Below are 20532 nucleotides of genomic sequence, written 5' to 3'. Positions count from 1 at the left end.
TCTGGAGTCGATCCGTCTCCCCTCCCTGGACGCTATTTATGATGTCGCGCGTTTAATGACAGGAGCACAATGATTCTCTCTGTGGGATAAACGCAAGGTGACTGCGGCACCGAGGATCTCTCGCGTTACGATTCCTGAACGGGACAAGAGTCAGAGAGAAGGATGCATTCATGCATCGATGGGACGGGCGAAAAACGCCCCAAACTGTCAGCCACTGAGAGAGAATGATGGACATCTGATCCTGCCCTTTCCAGTTATCCCCTGCAGACAGCTCCATCACCGCTGACACCTGGAATTGGTTCGCGTGCTATTACGATGGGGGAAATGAACGCTGATGGGTTCGATAAGGCTTCCTTTCCCCACGAGTCTGTCGCGGTTGTGGGTACGGCGGACTGGTCGTGCATGGACTAATGCATTTTTGGCTTTCTTAGCAGCACTGCCTGGGGGTACTGGCGCTGAGGCTGACTTGGCCTTTGGTTGCACTTCGCGCAAAAATCTCCCTTCATTCCAAATGATCCCTGACTTGTTCTTTTCTTTTCTTTTTTTTTCTCCGTTCGGTTGCCTTCATCCATACGTCTTTGGAGGATTCGCGACCAGCAACTGCACTGCATACTCTTTATTGACAATATGCACGTGGAAAACGCGGCTTTTGAAAGCCAAAACCGTCGTGGACGACAGCAGATCCTGGAATGGAATCTTCCGAAGTCCCTACCTAAATTCATTCCAGACTGACAGCGCGTGAGGCTCTCTTAGGCTGGAGCATTTGTATCCAATCATTTACCCCAATGGCAAGCATTCGGAGCTATCATCATGGCGGTTCCTCCACCCCTAATCGTGAACCACGAGGGCACCCACCCTTGTAGTCAAACAGCCACCTGTCCGACTCCTGTCGGATTCGCTGGAAAAGTAATTAAACGAAAAAAAATTGCTGAAAAAGGGGGGAGGAAAAATGCTACGACTGGTCCATTCGAGTAGCCCCAGTCTGCGCCAAATGATCATTCCCGACCGCTGCAGGGGCGGCGCTTCCCATCAATGTCGGAGTACGTATTTCCACTCGATGACGATCACTCTTTTTGGACGGTTTGGTTTTCAGAGGATTTGCGGCTCTACAACAGCCATTCAGGATCGCCGATCGCCATCTCTTTTCTCAGCTTGGTTCTGGCTTTGCCCGGCTTGATGGGCACCCAAGGTGAAGACACATGCGGTTCGAGGTTCTCAGCTGAAAATAAAAATTCGTGATCGCCCAGAATTATGACGCTTGGTGTTTTTTTTCTTCTCGATCAATTCCCTTCATCTATCTGTTTTCCCAGAAAGAAAGGATTGCCGGAACTCGTGGACGATGGACGACCCCAACTCTTTTACCGACCCTCAACATTCCACCACCCAGGACTACGAGCTTTTCCCAGACCCAGACTCATTTGCTGATCCTGTGTTTTGTCAGCGCACTGCCGAGATCGAACGCCAGATATCCCATGTTGACTTCACCATGAAGAATTCGTGGCTTCCCTCGTCCATGCCTCTATCGACCCCAGGCGTGCACCTAAATCCAACTAGTTCACCTTACAGCATGGAGGCCCGAGCCTATCCTATGGTGTCCGACGTCTCCCCATCCTTTGGTAGTGGCTATTCATCCACCGAAGCTGAAACCCCTCCAACCAATAATTGGGGAAACATGGGATGCTATATGTCCCCGCCGGCCAGCTGCGCGGACTCAGTGCTGCCGCCACTCGATCACTGGGGCTCTTGCTCCCCGGGACCTTCTGTGAATGTCGAGCCCTCAGTCGCTCCATCTCAGATTGTGCAGAACTATCCTATGCCCATACCGATCGCTGAACTCGATGCTCAACTCGACGCGGAACGCATACCAGGCAATGAGTCAATCCCTATGCATAACCATGACATGCACCAACACAGCCAACTAGACCATGCCAGCGACACACTCAGCTATCTTGGCGCAGGACAAGCACCTGACCAGGACTCATTTGTCTCGCCTAGTCCCCCACGTGTACCGGCAAACCAACACGCTGGTCAGGGAGAGGCGACGCGTTACAATAACCGCAGCCAGAAGGGTTCCCGGAAGAGAGAACCTGTTACTTCCAATTCTGCCCGCGTTTGTCGGACGTCCGCCAAATCAAAGACCAAAAAAGGCACACGGCCCCGTCGTACCTTTGTTTGCACCTTCTCCCGCTATGGATGCACTAGCTCCTTTGCCTCTAAGAATGAGTGGAAGCGACATGTAACATCACAGCATGTCCAGCTAGGATTCTATCGCTGTGATGTGGGCCAGTGCAATATTAACAATGCGAGCAGAGCCAGACCCATGAGCTGCACCAACGATTTCAACCGCAAAGATCTTTTCACCCAGCACCACCGTCGGATGCACGCACCCTGGGCCAAGTCCAGCCAAGCCACCGAAGAGGAGAAACAACAATTTGATGCGGACCTTGAGGCGGTGCGCATTCGATGTTGGCATGAACAACGCCGAGCGCCGCCTCGTAGCGCATGTGGCTTTTGCGGAGAGGAGTTCGCTGGCTTTCAAAGTTGGAATCTGCGGATGGAGCATGTCGGTCGCCACTACGAGAAGGGTGATGTCTCTCTGGACTCGGAGAAGGAGGACATTGCCCTTCGCGACTGGGCTATCCAGGAAGGAATCTTGTCCTGGGGTGGCGGCAGGTGGAAACTGGCCTCTCGCCGTTAGAAGTAATGAGCCTTTCTTTTGATTTTCGTTGCATTGTCTGCATTCATGGCTAAGCTCTTTTCTTGCATCACGTTTTCACTTTAATCCTATAATAGCGCACGGCGGTGCATTGGCATGATTGATGACATATATCCTGTATTTGATAGGTCTTACTTTGTGTGTTTGATGTAGCCTTTTTTGTTGTCTCTGTTGATTTTGACGCCCCATATGCTATATTGCAACATACCCATGAGCACTTAGGATTTAATGGATTTACCTGGAATTTCAAGATTGCGCGCAGACGAGTACATAGAGATCTAGATTGCACCTAGCTTTGAGCGAATCTATGGGTCGTTGGATTATGATCTAATTGAGCGTCCTCCTATTGGTATCTATGGTTATTGTGATCTAACCAGATGTTCCCCGAACATGGGCTAAGGAAGTGGAGGTCAGCATCTTGACTCCACGATGGAGGACGCGTGTAAACCTAGAATGTGCAAAGTTACTAACGATCAGTTATGCTATATCGTATCATATCGTTAAATACACCCAAAGCTATGCCACCCCCACTATCCTCTTCCGTTCCCATTTCCCACCAGTCCATTCTCATTATACTCATATCTCACCTCCTGATCCTAAGTCACAGTTAGCGAAAGTCCTCAAGGAAGCCCATTACGAAACCCTAACTGGACTTACCCAATACTTATTAAATCCAACGCCCTCACAAACATCCGCATAGTCCAGAATCATGGGCGGTGCCCCAGTAGTCATACTCCTCTTCAACGCCTCCAGCGTCTCGCGAATACTTTTCAGCTTGGCCGCCACAAGCGTCCACGGATACGCAACGGCCGAAAACCCGAGCTCAGCCAGATCCTTGGCTGACAGGTTCTCCGTCAGCCCGCCCTCAATAATATTCGCAAAGACAGGCAGTTGTAGTTCCTGCACACATTTCTGCATCGCCTCGCGATCGGGTAATGCCTCAACGAAGACGGCGTCTACACCGATGCGCTTGAACTCCTTCGCCCGGGTCATAGCCTCCTCCCATCCGTGGATTAGGGAGTCAGTACGCGCCAGAACGAAGATATCTTGGCCGTTGTTCCGGGCATCAACGGCCGCTTGGATCCGGGCGTACGCTTCGCCTCTCGATACGACGGACTTGCCTTTGGTGTGGCCGCATCCTACGCATCTTGTTAGTCTCTGGATCTATGGCCAGGTCTTCCCATCCACCACAACAAACAACAAAAGTAAGGGGAAAGGAAAAGAAACGGGGGACATACGTTTCGGCCACGTCTGATCTTCGATCATCACCCCGGCCGCACCAGCAACTGCAAAGCTCTCCACCGTGCGCTTGACATTCATGGGACTTCCGTACCCGGTATCCCCATCTGCCATAACAGGAATATCCGTCGCGCGCACGGCCTCCTGGATCTTGTCACACATCTCCGCCATGGCAATGTACCCCGTATCCGGGAGTCCATAAGAACTGGCCACGGCGTAACCGGCCAGGAATACAATGGGGAAGCCGGCTTCCTGCACGAGGCGCGAGGAGAGGCCATCGTAGGAGCAGGCGTGGGCGATAATCTTTGTGGGGTCGGAGTGCGCCTCAAGCATCATGGTGCGGAGGGTGGAGGCTTGGATGGAGGGGATTTTGCCGCGGACATTCTTGAGGGTGAGGGTCTGGTCTCTGGCGGCATCTTTGCTTGAGGGCTGGTTTGTCGGGCTGGTGGTGAAGGTGAAGGGGTAGGGGGTTGTCTCGGTGAGAGTCATTTTGAACAAGTGGTGATGTGGAATTGGTCAGTGGAATGCTATGTGCTTTGAATTCTGTGATGATGTATTGAAACCAAGGGTAGGCGATCGTGGACGTTATATAGCTGTTGTTTTGATGGCGATAAGGCGTATAGTTCGTGCGGGTATTTGACTGCGGATATTGCCAATTATCCGCGCTGGGGCGGGATACCCGGTGTAGGGGGATGCTATAACCCTACCCCATGGGGAAGGGAGGTCAATGCGGGGAAGCTCACCTGCAACAGATATAAATATGGTATACTTGTTTGTTGGACATGGGGCTGTGGGGATTAACTGAGCCGTGATATCGCTATTGCCATTTCGTGTCTACCTCAGATTCGAATTGAGATATAGTGACTTGAACTTGACTAACAATGAGCGAAAACGAAGTCAAGGAGTCTAAAACTGTTCATCTGGAGCAAGCACAATTCCAAGATGCAAAAGATGGTCAGCACATTCATGTGCGGTCCGCGGACCAGGCATCCATCCGCCGAAAGGTATGTATTATATCGAAGTAAGGGGCTTAGGGCTGACTCGGACAGTTTGATCGTCGCGTTTTGCCAATAGTCTGCATACTGTACATATTGTCTTATCTAGACCGAGGTACAGTGTGCTCTTGCCTCCCATTACCAGTATATCGTCCCAGACTAATGCGCACAGGAAACATCGGAAACGCCAAGACAGCTGGCATAGACACGGCACTTGGTCTCGACGACAAGGAATGGTCCTGGGTGCTGTACTCATTCTACATATGCTACATTCTATTTGAATGGACTACAGTCTTGTGGAAGATTCTACCCGCTCACATTTATGTTGCTATTCTTTGTATCTGGTAGGTTTGCCGGCCTTGAGACTAGTGGGCTGATCAACGCTGAACCAATATAGCTGGGGAGCAGCCGCGATGTGCAGTGGTGCAGTGACGAATTTGGCTGAGCTAATTGTCTGCCGCTGTCTATTGGGTATATTCGAGGCTGCGTTTGGGGCAGGCGCACCCTACTTTCTATCGTTATTCTACCAGAGAGGGGAACTTGGATTCCGTGTCTCCATGCTGCTGGGAATGTCACCTGTGGCAAATTGCTTCGCAAGTGCACTTGCCTTTGGCATTACTCATATCCGTAATTCCATCGCGCCGTGGCGTCTTCTATTTATTATTGGTATGTCGCTTCCTATTTCAAAGGATGAATACAAAGCTTCTGATTGATACCAGACTGACACATTGTATAGAAGGAGCACCAACAGTCCTTTTTTCCATCGTTGTCTTCCTCTGCCTCCCTGACTCTCCAGGAACCGCCAAATGCCTTACCGAAACCGAACAAACCCAAGCTGTTGAACGCCTCCAAACCGTCGATCAGACTGCTAAAAACCGGATGGAATGGAAACAAATCCTCCAAGGACTAGCTGACTATAAGAACTATGTCCACATGACAATCCACTTCTGCTGCAACTACTCCTTTGCTGGACTGTCCAACTTCCTTCCCACCATTATCAAAGAAATGGGCTATACCTCTGTCAACGCACAGGGACTCTCGGCGCCTCCATACTTCGCGTCATTCCTCCTCTGCATCGTGGCAGCCATTATATCTGATCGATGGGGACATAGAGGATTAGTGATCACTGTGTCTGCCATGGTCGGTATGGTAGGATACCTCATCCTCGCCGCGGTGGAGGATGAACATAAAACTGGGGTGAGATATTTTGGAGTGTGGCTGGCGACCTGCGGAGTGTTTCCCGCTCTTTCGATTAATATCACTTGGTTGTTGAACAACCAGGGAGGGGATTCAAAGAAGGGGGCTGGCATGGCTATCTTGGCAGTTTTCGGTCAGTGTTCGAGTTTTGTGAGCAGCTCGGCCTTTCCGGATTCTGAAGGGTGAGTTTCTCTCTATTCTCCTAATCTTTCTCGCTTTCTTTTATTTTTCTCTCTTGTCTTTTCTTCCTTTGAACGTGGCTTCGCTTGGTGCAATGGATACAAGCTAATAAACAATCTCAGACCATTCTATGTTAGGGGGTGTGCCATCGGGTGTGCATTGACTGGTCTGATTGCAGTACTAGCATTAGGGCTGTATCTGAAATTGAGCCATGAGAACAGGCGACGTGACCGAGTATATGGGACGGTGGACCCGGATGCCCGAGTAGATGTTACGAGGGAGGGAGACAATCACCCACAGTTTCGGTACTTGACTTAGGGTACTCTGACTGTGATATGCATGACGATGTGGACCTAGGAGCATGCAAGTAATACATGTCAATTGCCGGTTCCCCACCCGTAACCGTAATTAGTTAGTGACGCTGCAGATGAATTAGGGTTGATTTAAAATAACCAAAAGGCTATTTAAAAGTCTCCGCATGTACCTTTCCCCACATAAATTAACCTCCTCTTCCGCCACCACTACATGCATGCAGCCATGCACCGTCCGCCACGCAGTCGAGCTGTCACCGACTATACTTACCGTCGTACATATAAGGCATGCATCCCTTGCCGAGAAAGGAAAGCGAAATGTGAGCTTGGGGAAGAAAGTGTGGCACCATGTTCTCGGTGTAAGAAGATGAACCTGGACTGTCGGTTTACGGAGAAAAGGCCGTGGGCGAGAGAGAACCTTGGTATGGTGCTATTTTCTTCGTCTTTTATCCGGGTTATGCGCCAATCCTAAACTGTCAAGACTCCAATATGCCAAGAGCCACCCGTTCGAGGATTGCTAGCGATGGTACGCAAGAAGTTCAACAGAACTCATCGCAAGAAGGTGAGTTTCTGCTGCCCACTATCATAGATAACAACTCTGATTATTTCATTCTAGAAGATGGAGAGATGCGGTCAGATACCAATAGGAATGCTGTAAAGGCTTTAGAGCACCTGGTTCCCTCTGGAAATGACCCTTTCGATCTCTTTTTACAGGGGGATATACCAAACCCCTTTCCATTTACATCACTAACTCCCACGGAAAATAGTACCAATAGTGAAGGGCGAAGTCCCGTTCATGCAGATGTACTCAGAATATGGAACGCTTGTCGGTTCGTTAGGATGGGATGGATCAAGGCCCGTGAAGCAGTCATTCTCGTTGAGCTGTAGGTTTACGGATCTCTAGGCTCCATACAGCCAATTATATGGGCCAGACTTTAACGAATACAGATTCTTCCAGAATATGTTCCCTCTGTCGCCCATTCTAACCGACTTCTACAATACGCCCGAAAACCACTACTGGCTCGTGACTCAGGAACCCATGCTTTGCTGCACCATATTAATGATTTCGTCAAGATACCATGGTCTCCCTGGATTTGGTGGTACCTCCCGAGCATACTCCATTCACAATCGACTATGGCAGCACTACCAGCATCTACTCCTCCGCATCATGCTAGGTCAGGAGAAGCTCTCAAAGGCAAAGACAAGACATGTTGGTTCGATCGAAGCACTTCTCCTCATGTGCGAATGGTATCCCCGGGCACTCAACTTTCCCTTGGAGAACGATGGATGGGACTCAGATCTGATTCTTACAGAGCCAGACCTCAGAGATCCTCCGGCATCAGCAGAAGAGATACCTATGTCTGATCGCTGGAAGGAAGATGTCGTTGAACCTACTAGACGCTCTGACCGGATGTCGTGGATGCTAGTGAGCACTGCGCTGGCATTGGCTCATGAGCTAGGTATTTTTAGGGGTGATAGTGGAAAGAGGAAGGATGAGTATGATGTGTCTAGTATGCGGTCGGACGCAGTAACCTATCTGCAACAATTAGAGTGGAGACGTCGCCGTCTTCCTTCTTTATTGTATGTGTTTGCAGGCATGCTTGCCTCCCGGCTGGGGTGCACGCCTCTTGTCCCAGAGATGCCGGTAGTCAACGTGTCTGAGGGTATCACGGATTGTCCTTATGTGGACAAGGAATGGATGTATTTCATGGCATCATGGGTTGACTTAATCCGACTAGCTAAAGATATTACAGACACACATTTCCCATCAATACCCAGGACTGGTAATGCGATGAGGGACAGCAGGTCGTCACAAGATTGGGAAAGCATGCTCTACCGCTGGCAGGCCAGCCGGCCAACATTGAGTAGATCACCGTAGCCCCCGTCTTGTTGTCTCCCTTGCTAATGAGGCATGCAGACTCTCATCTGGAATCCATCCTGCACGTCGAATACCAATATCTGCAAGTGTTCACAAACTCCATCAAAGTCCAATCGCTGGTCGAAAACATCCTCAATTCACCTACCCAGTCTGTGACCACTGACCGCACCTGCATCGACGAAGTCATCAATAGGTCGACCGAGATCCTGCAATGGTTACTTATCCAACCCAGCATTCAATACCTCCCAATCCGCGTCTTCCTACGAGTGATCAGTTCCTCAATCTTCCTAATGAAAGCCCTGGCACTAGGCGTCCGAACCACGCAGCTTCACGCATCATTACATCTCCTTGAGCAGACGATCACTACCCTGCAATCGAGCCCATTAGACGACATGCAGCTCATATCGCGATACGCAGCCCTATTGCAGATCCATGTTTCTCGTCTGCGACAGACCTTCATGACCTCGGCCCAGGAGAGAGAGAAGGATGTTCAATTGGAAGGTCAGGAGCATATCAATTCTCTATCATCACCGGGGCAGACCGAACTAGTGCAAGGGTCGAATGACCCTATGCTAGGACACTTGGATGAAAGTGGAGATGAGTGGCTTTGGTTACCAATAGATCCTTTGATGGCGCCGTTCGGCACTTGGGATGATAGCGGTCAGTTAGATTACGGATTGGACTCGGCGCATTTGGATTTGGATTTTATTTGGAACTTGCCGTCATGAAGTGAGGTTTGGGGTCTGGTAATTGGAGTCGAACTCACTCTTATATCGATCAATTACCCATCACTCGGCCGGATGAGGATATACCACCGGCGACGAAGTATACATCAGGGTATATAGACAAATGTAGGTCTTAACCGTGATTATACAGTTTCATAGGTTCTAAAAATAACGCATATAGGCATTGCGACCATTTCCTATTAATGCCAGAGCTTTACCCCTTTAGAAAAGAAGATCATTAGTAAGTATAACAGTAGTCAAGAAAGACGTACACCTGGCACTCCTTGCAGGGCCATGGGTAAAGCCACCATACCCACTTATATAGAATGAATCTGGGTTGTAGCATCGCGGCATGTCAATTGCTGAGCTACACCAGCGGTTGAAAAGCAAGACCTGAGCGTGCCAAGCGTTTAGTAAGACAACAAGGCTGACGCTGGCTTAACTTCAACGGTCTAGGCAAACAAAGAGAAGACAGCTACGCAGCAGGGATTGAGATCCTGGAGGCCAGGGAAACAAAGACCAACATCGCTGGCGCTAAACCCGCACTCCCACGCCACCAGGCAAAAGCATCGTATATATAGATGCCGTCGACCGATGCATGGGACTAATACCCACGTTCTCCTCTGGTCCATTCTCGAACTTTGGTTGGAGATCTCGCGACCATGGCCCAGCATCCCCTTCCCCACTGTGGCTTATCCGCAAATGCAGCCACCGGCGCATCGCGAGAAACCGATGAAAGTACTCGCGCTGGGCATGTCCCGTACAGGGATCATGTGTGGGTTAGACCGAACCTCAGCTCCCATCGGACAGGCGAGGCTAACAATATGCACAGCACTGTACGTTGCGTCGAGGAAACTGGGATACAACTCCTATCATATGGCGGAATATTCCCCGGACTAACGCAACGGATCGCTGGGTCTTTGGACTCGCGCCATCAATGCAAAATACAATGGCGACGGCCGGAATTTTTCGGGCGCAGATTTTGACCAAATGCTGTGGCGCTACGACGTGAGGGGCTGCTTGGTGGTATTTTAGATAGCAAGCATGTGACCGTTGGGGATTTGGTTTGTAGCACTTTCATGTCGTGCTTGGGACTGTGAACGTTTAGTAAAGTGTTCAAGGTGGCAGGCTCATTTCTATCTTGATGAGGTGCCGGCTTGTGGTAGGTTGTTCTGGGTTTAAACCGCAATAATTGGCGTCAAGGGTGATGCGTCAATCTGGGAGAACGAAGGCTTGACCAGCTATGTGAGAATGGGTAGAGAAGAAAAAAGGACTAAATATAAGCAAAGTTCAGGTACATACACAGCGATCTCGGTTCAAGAATAAAGATAAAGTGATAAATTGCTATGATATTGGAACATCTCATCTCAGTTCGCATCGGTAAAGCCGATGGTATCGGCAGCTTGCCGAGACCTAACCAGCTTCGAGGCATACAATTAAACGAGCCGCTGTTTAGGAACCCCGAACCAAGCGTTGAATAGGATAAGAAAATCCAAAATAAGGTTGGATGAATAAATGAATACGGGAGAAAACATCATCCTGGGGATGATCGAAGTCCATTGACTTTCTGCACTACATTGTCGGGTTTCCTAATTAGGATATTGATTAGATTCGGAACATCACATATTATAACGAAGGCCTTGAGTCAAAGCACTAAAAGTATTAATATACTTGGCAACAGTCCAACCCCATATTATCGGGATTTAATTCCCTCCGCTAAGCTGGGGTATGCCAGATCATGACCGGGCCGGTGGACCTCATCCTTCCCACTAGAGTGGTAGATTCGGTATAGCCGTCCACAAAGCCTCCCCCGGATGTAACCCTACAAAGCTTGATAGATTGCAGTATGTGTATAGACTTATGTATACTTCCCGGGCAGAACAGCAGAACAATGGACAGACGAAGCAAAACTATTTAACCCAAGCCTTCTCTTCGCACAAAGTAAAGAAGCAAGTCTCCATCCTATCTTCTACAATACACCACTACTCCAATTCCAAAATCATTCCAAACTCTTCATGATGCTTCCCAAATCCCTCCTCCCTCTCTCCATCATCTTCCTCCCATGCGCCCAAGCATGTCTCGAAGCTGTCGGCACCCTTTTCGTCTCCCACTCTACCTCCTGGAACGTGCAGCTGAAAGACGACGGCACCCAAACCTGCAGCTTTAACTGCAATGCGGTGACAACTACCTGCGATGCAACCTGCAATGATGGCTATAAGGCCAAATGGACAACGACTACGGATTGGAGACACCAGCCGGGAAAGCTGCACTACGACACACCTCATGGATCATACGACCTGGACGTGCCAGTTGAGCCCGGCTCAGAAGTGACGTATAATTGCTGCGGTGGTAACGTACCGTGCCAATGCACACAGATTACCTACCGAGGAAGTTTCTGGTGCTGAGTGGGGATGGCCTGATTGGTTAGTGTTGGACTGCATATGTTTGGCAAGGAGTTGAGAGGTGGGCTGATATGGAATGCCTAGTGGGATATGTGTTGAGGATGGAGAGATGGCTGTTTGGGTTTTGGTATATGGCATAGGTTGGGAATATGGGCCTGAACGCGTGTTCGGTATCGATATTTACATTGCTGTTCCTTAGGAAGATATATCGAGTGATGAAGTATTGCCATCTCCAAATATACATCCTTTGTATGACGTACTGCGGAGAACTAGCCTTTTACATACGTCTTGTTCTAGAGCACATGGCTGTATCAAAACGCCAGGATCAATACATACTAAGCTTATAGGGTAAAACGTACTACCGAACCAGGGAGACCTATTGTAATGTGTCAATATACAGCCACGGAGTAAGGGGGCTCTCCAATAATAGATAGATAATTTAAATATCTTCTAGAAGGACGGATGAACTCAGGATATCAAAGCGGGGTAGCGAGTTATCTTCAGATAAGGGACGGAACTCACATACCCAAACCACAGAACGACACCACCAACATCTCACTACCCATCATGGAGCAGCCTTATCGATCCAAAAAGCCACCTGTGACAGACTTTGAGAATATTCCGATCACCGACGTCGCATCGTTGAGCAGTCCAGATCGTAGAGATCGCCAGAGACTAGCGACGGAAATCTACGAGGCCTACATACAAGTCGGGTTCTTCTATATCAAGGTGACTTGACTTTCCAGCCACAAATTGCAGGTTTCGCTAACAAGGATCCTGCAGAATCAACTTCCCGATGCTGCACACCGCGGTCAGAATAGTGTCTATTTTAAGTGAATATACTTCTGTGTGCGTAAACAAAAGCTCCGCATCAAGTCTCCTTAGCCTACTTTCCTACAAAGGACTAATTAAAGGACTAATTTTCTTTGCTTCAACATCTTCTGATAATTATACATATGATCTTTAATAATACTATTTTATTTTTCATCCTCTTACATCTCTAAGAATAGAATCGCTTAAGTGTATCAGTATGTGAGTATTAGTTTATTCCTCTCTAATCCTCGGGGTTCGAATACCTTATATTGATGAAATCTGCCTTCTTTCCAACCCTACTAGGTTCTATCCGGGTTGTCTCTGTACGGAGATCTTTCATTAGTGATGCTTCTGTAATTCCCGAAATCATACTCTGTCCAGGGAGATCGCCCCATATTGGACACTATATATGTAAGGCCTCCTAGATCTAACCAGTCACAGTTCTGATTGTGACCTGAGCAAGGCAATCTCGGAACGTTGGTGGAGGGAGGGCTCGGAAGGCTCGTCTCAGCCTATTGCGGGGTTCAAAGTTAATTTGTGTTCCATTTCATGTCCGTAAACTAACCTATAAAAGTCGGAATTCCGCTGGAGATTGGAACAGATTATCCCGCATCGCATCGCAACGAAGAGAGGAGATATATAAAATTCAGTATAAGGTTGTCTTAAGAATAATAAGGATTAAGAGCAATTGTTGGGTCTTTTTCCTTGGAAACTATCACTATGTCTATGTACACTATCGAAAAACCGTTGGAAGGGACTTTTGTCTACTCTCTCTTTGGGGTCCAACAGCCTGACGGTTTCCAATCACCTGCTGTTGAGAATCTTATCAGGACATTCAGTCTTCTCATAACAGGCTCCAACTGCCACCTTGATCAAGTAACCCAGGACGGGATTGTTTTCCCAGGAATAGGGAAGACACGGATATGGATTGCCACATGGAAATCGATCGCCGACTTTGAGGCCTGGTGGGAGTCAGACGGTGTTATCAAATTTTGGTCGTCTCTCCCTCCTGATGCAGGCATGTGGCGCGAGTTTGTCAAGGTTCCTTACGGTCGATCCCAATACAAAGCCACACAAAACCGGCAAGACGGTCAAGGTGTCCATTTCGCCCACAAGCCGACTGACAAGAACGGTTACTGGGGTTGGATCAGAGATTCAATCAGAGAATTGTCAAAAGAAAACCGCATGGATTCCCCTCTGCTAGTGCCACCAATACCGGAACGAGAGGCCTCTCCCAAAGAAAAGACTTTGGGACGTGTCACATTCAATGGATTCCCTGACAATCTTTGCTTTAATCTTGAGAGGCAGGACCTTTCCGAGATGACGGGAGCTGAAAGAGGTGTTTGGTTTGACCAATTTGATCAAGCTGCCTGCAAGTGGATGGACGATCTGGCTCACGCAGCCCCAGAAGCGGGAATTCTAACATCCCGTATGTGCTACGACGAGCGCCTGGGGACCTACAAGGAGGGGGATAGCGTATTCCACAAGTACAATAGAAAAGTCGAACTTTTCTACTTTATGGATCTTAGGTCCATGGAAAGAGCGGGTCGATCTAACAAAGGCCATGTTGCATTGCGTAACAATATTTTGAAAACATATGGGCCTGGCGGGATTATGTCGGAATGTGGGAAAGTAGCCTTGTGGGTGGAGACAAACATACTCAAGGCACCTGAAATTGATGCTGAGTATGTTGGATGCGTTCCTGGGACGGGCTTTATGGCTTACCAGAACCATGAAGCATTTCGATGTCAGAAGGAGGCGAGTCCTTGCCAACCTGCAAAGGTATGAGAGAAGAAGTGTGGCTACTTAGTAAACACAACCTTGACAAAATCGGTACTCTGGCCCTTGATTTGCTATAAGTTGGAAATCTTCGAGTATGGGAATCATACAAAGAGTTCACCACAAGAGATCGGATTTTCATTATCTTTCATATCCCTGGGGACTTGTAAACATCGTAACCCGCGGGAAGAATCTTATTAACGGATCTTTCGTCGCTGCTGTAAAGCGTTGCCGTAGGATATTGCATGCAAGGGCTTGTTTCTGCTCATTAAATTAGAAAAGGAAAGAGGTGATTTGCTTCTTGCTTTCTCCAAGGCTATTGTTGTAATCACTGTAATGATCAACCGTACCGCCATTCTTGGTGTTGGTCCAGCTTATTGTGGTTGCCTTCCTAGGACTACGAATGCTTTACTATTTTTGTCCCAGGATAACGTACTCGCTTTGCAAGTCCGCAACGCTCGGGGCAAATGGGTGGTGACACCTCCTATCCCAGGGACACTGGTTGTAAACATCGCTGATTGTTTGTCCATGTGGTATGCTTGGGTTTAAGGGATTTTTGAGCGCTATATGCATGCTGACCTCTCTAGGACAAATCAGACGTTTAAGTCAACTGTTCAACGAGTGTCAATATGACTGGTCAAGAACGTTACTCTATCCCCTTTTTCTTCCGGGTTAACTATGATACAATTGTGTCCGTTTTGCCAAATTGTGTCTCTGATGATAGACCAGCTTGTGTAAAGTCGTTCAAAGCTGGTGAAGGAAGTGTAATATGGTGTGGATCGCTGGGTGCGTTGTTAGTAGCTAACACTACATCATTACAGTTCGTGCGTGCGCAGCTAGCGAAGACTTATGTTTCTTACGGAGAGGAGCCTTCTACTATGACAAAGTGACGTACTCCTATAGCTGGGAATATAGATAGACATTTCCCGAAACCAGCAGGCTATATATCGATAAATGTCATGTTGCAATTCTCAATGGAAAGATAATTCATCGCGGCCTCGCCTGGCAGAATAAACAATTAACTTCAATTTAACTCGAATCCCAAGTTGTTGCCACAGCTCTAGCAAAGATGTCGTCCGAAACAAAGGAACAGTCATTGCGATACGCGCATTATTCTATCCCCGACCCCGACTTCGACAAATATAAGGACATGCCCAGTCCGTTTGCCGAGATGAACACACTGTCAGCCATGGAGATGCGTGAAATCATGTCTCAGCTTCCAGTGACATTTCCATATGATGTGTCAATCACTGAGAGCGTTGAGATTAGCCATCGAAATATCACGGCTCGGGACGGCGCTGAGCTGGAACTTAGGATCTACAAGGATAAGGCCGTTGGCCAGAACTCAACGTTATCCTTTGTCGCGCATGGAGGAGGTATGAATGTGATCCATTGTTGTATATGATAAGCTGGTTTGTTAACTGGTTGACTCCGAAGGCTGGGTTCTTGGAGACCACACAGCTGAAGAGGCCATGAATCGTTTGGTTGCCAAGAGAACCGACTCGGTTGTTGTTAGTGTCAATTATCGTCTGTGAGTTACTACATTCCTTCCCATACATGAGATTCAAAACGTTCTTCCTTGTTGGAAATGTTCTGATGGTAGAAATAGGGCCCCGGAATATCAATTTCCCTATGCCGTCAATGACTGCTGGGATGCAATTAAATGGGTAAGCTATTGACATCGAGTTTCAGGTGTATGTTCCTGATGATTTTCTATTGACCTTGACACAGTGTAGAGATAACGCAGATACCCTAGAGATCAACCCAAAGAAGGTGATTGTCGGTGGAAGCAGTTCTGGGGGAAACATTGTGTGTATAATCGCGTCCAAGTTCCACCATCTCTATTCAGTTTCTGATTTTTTTTTAGGCTGCCGTGCTAGCTATGAAAGACAGAGACAAAGGCATTGGGGCTGTCATCGGTCAGGTCCTGAATGTACCTGACATATGCCAACCGGCGCACTTCCCAAAGGACAAATATGAATATCACAGTCCGGAGCAAAACAAGGATGCGCCAGTGATGCCAACGCATGCTGCTCATTGGTTTTGGGGTATAGTGCCTTGATAATATTCTGTCAGTGATTAGATACAAAAACAGAATACTAACTCATCCGAAACCCAGAGCAATATTGCCCCACTGCCGGCGCAGATCCGTATGCCAGTCCTCTATTGGCGCATTCTTTGGCGGGGTTGGCACCTACATGTATGTATCCCTCGAAATACCTCAACACATCCTCTATGTAGTGCGCAGTTATTTATGTTAAAAAGTGATTCAGGTAGCCGGACAAGACCCGATTCGTGACGAGGGTTTCGCTTATGACGAGGCTCTAGAAAAGGCAGGGTGAGTACTTTGCCCTCAATATAGACAACTTTGATGCCAGGATTTGGGGACGCCTCCAAACAGGATCTAATAGTTTCATCACTCCAGTGTTCCTGTACACACAAAGGTCTATGCTGGCTTGCCCCATGCCTTCCACCTTTTTCCAGACCTGAAAGCCACTGCAGCATTCTATGATACAATCATAGAATGGATTACGACGTTTCAGAAACAGAGTTGACAGAACGCTCCATAAAGAGAGGTACAAGAGGAGGGTAACATCTCACAAGTATCACTTCATACAGGGTGATCGAGATGCGGCTTGTATCAATTACTTTAAATAAGTTACGCAAGTTTCACTGTTGAACGTTTTGTCTTGACTCAGTGGATAGTATTCCAAACAGAGATAGGCGTTTGTCAATTATAGATCCTGTACCAGCACCCTCCAGCATTGTTGATCATCCCCTTCGTACCAACATCCTCATCGGGTTACTATTTCCATCTAGCAATGTATATATTCCTTGGGCTTGGGTGCATCGGCAATCACTGATTCAGCGATCTTCACCGCCATGGCATAGAACACGGTCATAACATGTGAAGAAACTTGTGTCGGCGGTATCGAGCCGTCCACTACTCTAAGGCCTTGCACACCATACACCTTGGCCTCAGGATTGACAACGCCGCCATATTCCTGCTTCATCATGGAACATGTACCCACCCCGTGATAGTTCGCACGGTAGTTCTGTTTCACATAATAGGCCCATTCGTCCAGAGTAGCATCCTGTGGCACGTATCTCCCAGGAACCATTTCTTTGTCGGCCAACGGTTTCATGTCGTACGTGTTGGTTAATTGCCGTGCGAGCCGTGTAGCAGCAGCCTGGCCGTACAAGTCTAATTTATTCTCGAAATATCGTGGGTTATATTCAAAGCTCCGTAGATACGGATCGGAGTCCAGTGCTTTCACATATCCCCGAGTAAACGGGATCAGGTTCCAGAGATCAAAGTGCGTAGAATTGTCCGTATCGAGGAAAAGCTCGGCGTATGACACTTTGTCCTTCAGAAGCCACTCTTGATAATTTTTGTATTGTCTCAGGAGATTGACCGTATCAGGAAAGCCGCCACCCTTGACCGTCTGCTTTGCCATGGACTCCAGCTGTTTGTCGTCTTTTAGGATAGATTCGAAATATGTGGCATTCTTGCCCAAGACCTCTGCAAAGGTTGCAAAGTACGCAGCCTGGCCTTGGCCCTTTCCTCCATCCTTCGGATTTGTGACGACGGAAGTCGTCGTTTGATCCTGCAGATTATAACCCACCGGAAGCTCGAGCTTCTGTTGTATGCGCGCGTTATCCAGCCAAGCTTTCGGGCCGATGCCTGACCACTGGAGGATTAGGGGAGAGATCGTGGAGCCCGCAGCCAAAAGGACCTCCTTGTTGGCCCAAACATCCCATTTCCACTCCGTCTTGTTGTGTATCCCAAACTCAACCCCCTTAGCTTGCCATTTTGCCTTTCCCGTCGAAGGTTTAATCGCGTCCAGATGAACTTTGCCAACGAGCTGGCCAGTCAGGACTGTGATGTATGGCGTTAGGGTTGAGTTCTCCAAGATTGGCTTTAACCAGGACCTCGCAGCATCTGTACGGACTTGCTCATTGGTAAGCGTATTCAGGAACATCGAAACCCCAGTTGGGTCACCACAACACAAGTCCTTTCTGTTCGTGACGGAGTTGTATGTCTTCTGAACCGTATCCATCAACGCCTTGATCAGCGGGGACCAGCCGTACTTGCGATCGCGAGCCCCGACTTTCACTTTGCCCTTCGATGGATCCTTGTTATGGCAGTTGGGATCAAAATGATGGAGTGAGCCTGGCGTAATCTTGTCTGTTGCCGGATCCCGCGGGATCTCAATCTCATCCATCTTGGGCTTTAGCGCTTCCCAAGTCCAACCAGTATTCCCAAAAGTACTGTTCCAGGAATCGATTTGCACTTTGTGAGGCCGTGTCCATGTCCCGCCATTGATGAGTGTAGAGCCCCCGAGACCGTTCCCGGACCGGATGATCTTGATGTCCTTGTCTAGTCCAACGTCGCCGTCGTTGCCTACCAGCTGGGGCTTGGTCTCGTAGGCGTGGTCGACACTGCTGCCAAAGACCTGACCGTAGGTGTTGAGATCGTCGATCTTCGGGCCGTATTCCCATGCGTAGAAACCACTTTCGATCACCAGCACTGTAAACTTTTTCTCCACAAGCTTGGCGGCCAGCGTGAGACCAGTCAGCCCGCCTCCAGCGATGACATAGTCGTAATTCTTGCCATGCACTTTACGGGGATCATCGGTGACACCGCGGTGTATGTCGTTACTACCAGGCTGGCCATCACATGCAGTAAGCGTGTCGCCGGGCATGCATGTTTTGACGGTATAAGAAGGTGCTATGATATCTTGCTGCAAGGGGGCCTGGAAGGGGTCTGCGAGCACCCCGGATAGAAGCAGAGCTAGGTCCAGCAAGGAGTGTCTCATCGTGGCAATGTAGCACGACGCAGGAATGTATTTGATCCTGGATTATGCCGGCCACGCAATTGGCCGTTTCCCTGGTGAAGTAATGATACACACATTATATATGCCAATGTTTAGCCACCCTTGCGGGAGGCCATACTGTTGCGATGACCCAACGACTCGTCCATAACGTTGGGTCTCGGCGATGGGATGTCTGAAAACGGACAACAGATAGCCTGATGGCAGATGACATGCTCGTGTCGTCAATGACAGAATTGCCCCTTTGGTCTGTGACTTGCTCTGAAAAACTCAATTGAAATCATCTCCTTCAACTTTCTTCCCAGAATGATGGTTAACTGACATCAGAGAGCTTAAGGCTTTGGCAGGTGGTGTATGGGCGTGGAAGGAGTGGCTGTAATGGCAGTGCAAGATGAATAGCTGGGATCCTCTTTCCGATTCATCCGAAATCCAAGCTTTTGAACTTCCGCTGTCAGTGCAACCTTGAATATCATATTCCAATCCAGTCTCAGCGGCCAAGACTTATCCGACTTCCCCGAAGCAGGTTATCAACTCTGCCCAATGAACGGTCGGCTGGCGATAGAGTAGAACCCATCTGTTACCATATTCGGGATGTTGTCCTCCCTTGCATCAAGCACTGGGTATTGGGCATCAAAGTACCGTTCGTATGTTTGGATCCACCTTGCCAGTGGCATGTAGCACAAGAGCGAGTTGAGCATTCCCGCAATGAAAGAGAAACAGGGTCACCCTTGCATCCATACATGCCACTTAACAGACGCCTCAGCTCCACAATTACATGCTGTCACTTCGGGGAAGCCGGTTTCCGCATCTCCGGTGGATCGAATGTGACCCCAGGTGACGAATCGATGAGGAACCACAAATTCTTGGAGTGGGCCCCGTCGTGCGCCAGCAAGCGCAAACCGTGTTATCGAATGTGTACGTTTCACTTAGGTGCGTTGGCAATAAATGAGATGATGGAATTTTGGGAGAAGTTGTGGTTCTGACATAATGACGTCGATCTACAACTCTCCTGCTCGCTCTTTTGACATTCGGTCGGTGCACAATGTTCTCGTAGAGGTAAGTCGGTATGCATGTTGCAAAATGCATAAGGTAACATGATGTGGATGACCGTAATGAACAATATACATCCTAATAGGCTGTCCAGTGATTACACCTTGAATCCAACGTAGACACTAGCTTTCTCGGGTGATTCTGTGACTCCGCTTTGGATGAGAGAGCAGACAATGAATCCACGTCATACACCATTCATCCCAGCTATATGAAACGGTGAATTATTGAACACCAATGTCTCAAACCATAGGTAGCTGGGGAACTGGTTTTTAACTCTCGTTCTGGGGCATACTATAGACAAACAAGTTTGTGGCGAGTACCCGAGTAGGCCTGACTTTGTGTATACCCGTGGAAGCCCGCCCGCCCTGATGGGAGGAGTGACAGACAGCTAGACAACCTGAAAGCAGAAGC

General features: G+C 48.5%; 7 protein-coding genes across 7 annotated transcripts; 5 read left to right on the top strand and 2 right to left on the bottom strand.

Annotated features, from left to right (window-relative positions):
* Positions 1 to 1339: 1339 nt before the first annotated feature.
* Positions 1340 to 2698, top strand: ANOM_008965 (putative C2H2 finger domain protein; the record flags this gene model as incomplete). The annotated part of the gene is made up of 1 exon (XM_015554221.1): positions 1340 to 2698. One exon carries the CDS (start codon positions 1340 to 1342, stop codon positions 2696 to 2698), a length of 1359 nt encoding a protein of 452 aa, XP_015403898.1.
* A 548-nt stretch (positions 2699 to 3246) lies between these two features.
* On the bottom strand, positions 3247 to 4444 carry ANOM_008964 (isocitrate lyase/PEP mutase family protein; the record flags this gene model as incomplete). The annotated part of the gene is made up of 3 exons (XM_015554220.1): positions 3247 to 3312; positions 3374 to 3855; positions 3955 to 4444. 3 exons carry the CDS (start codon positions 4442 to 4444, stop codon positions 3247 to 3249), a joined length of 1038 nt encoding a protein of 345 aa, XP_015403897.1.
* A 392-nt stretch (positions 4445 to 4836) lies between these two features.
* On the top strand, positions 4837 to 6645 carry ANOM_008963 (uncharacterized protein; the record flags this gene model as incomplete). The annotated part of the gene is made up of 6 exons (XM_015554219.1): positions 4837 to 4959; positions 5005 to 5065; positions 5123 to 5294; positions 5348 to 5616; positions 5687 to 6329; positions 6450 to 6645. 6 exons carry the CDS (start codon positions 4837 to 4839, stop codon positions 6643 to 6645), a joined length of 1464 nt encoding a protein of 487 aa, XP_015403902.1.
* Positions 6646 to 6852: 207 nt separating this feature from the next.
* ANOM_008962 (putative C6 transcription factor Aro80) lies at positions 6853 to 9245 on the top strand (the record flags this gene model as incomplete). The annotated part of the gene is made up of 4 exons (XM_015554218.1): positions 6853 to 7060; positions 7120 to 7522; positions 7587 to 8503; positions 8557 to 9245. The coding sequence occupies 4 exons, from the start codon at positions 6853 to 6855 to the stop codon at positions 9243 to 9245; spliced, it is 2217 nt and encodes a 738-aa protein (XP_015403901.1).
* Positions 9246 to 11257: 2012 nt separating this feature from the next.
* Positions 11258 to 12481, top strand: ANOM_008961 (uncharacterized protein; the record flags this gene model as incomplete). Its single annotated transcript, XM_015554217.1, has 3 exons — positions 11258 to 11596; positions 12182 to 12373; positions 12428 to 12481. The coding sequence occupies 3 exons, from the start codon at positions 11258 to 11260 to the stop codon at positions 12479 to 12481; spliced, it is 585 nt and encodes a 194-aa protein (XP_015403900.1).
* A 702-nt stretch (positions 12482 to 13183) lies between these two features.
* On the top strand, positions 13184 to 15126 carry ANOM_008960 (phenylacetaldoxime dehydratase family protein; the record flags this gene model as incomplete). The annotated part of the gene is made up of 2 exons (XM_015554216.1): positions 13184 to 14239; positions 15058 to 15126. The coding sequence occupies 2 exons, from the start codon at positions 13184 to 13186 to the stop codon at positions 15124 to 15126; spliced, it is 1125 nt and encodes a 374-aa protein (XP_015403899.1).
* A 1926-nt stretch (positions 15127 to 17052) lies between these two features.
* Positions 17053 to 19056, bottom strand: ANOM_008959 (GMC family oxidoreductase; the record flags this gene model as incomplete). Its single annotated transcript, XM_015554215.1, has 1 exon — positions 17053 to 19056. One exon carries the CDS (start codon positions 19054 to 19056, stop codon positions 17053 to 17055), a length of 2004 nt encoding a protein of 667 aa, XP_015403888.1.
* Between the last annotated feature and the right edge of the window lie 1476 nt (positions 19057 to 20532).

Source organism: Aspergillus nomiae, assembly GCF_001204775.2.
Source record: "Aspergillus nomiae NRRL 13137 chromosome Unknown contig00301, whole genome shotgun sequence".
Taxonomy (NCBI): Eukaryota; Fungi; Ascomycota; class Eurotiomycetes; order Eurotiales; family Aspergillaceae; genus Aspergillus; species Aspergillus nomiae.
This window is presented reverse-complemented; position numbering and strand designations above follow the sequence as displayed.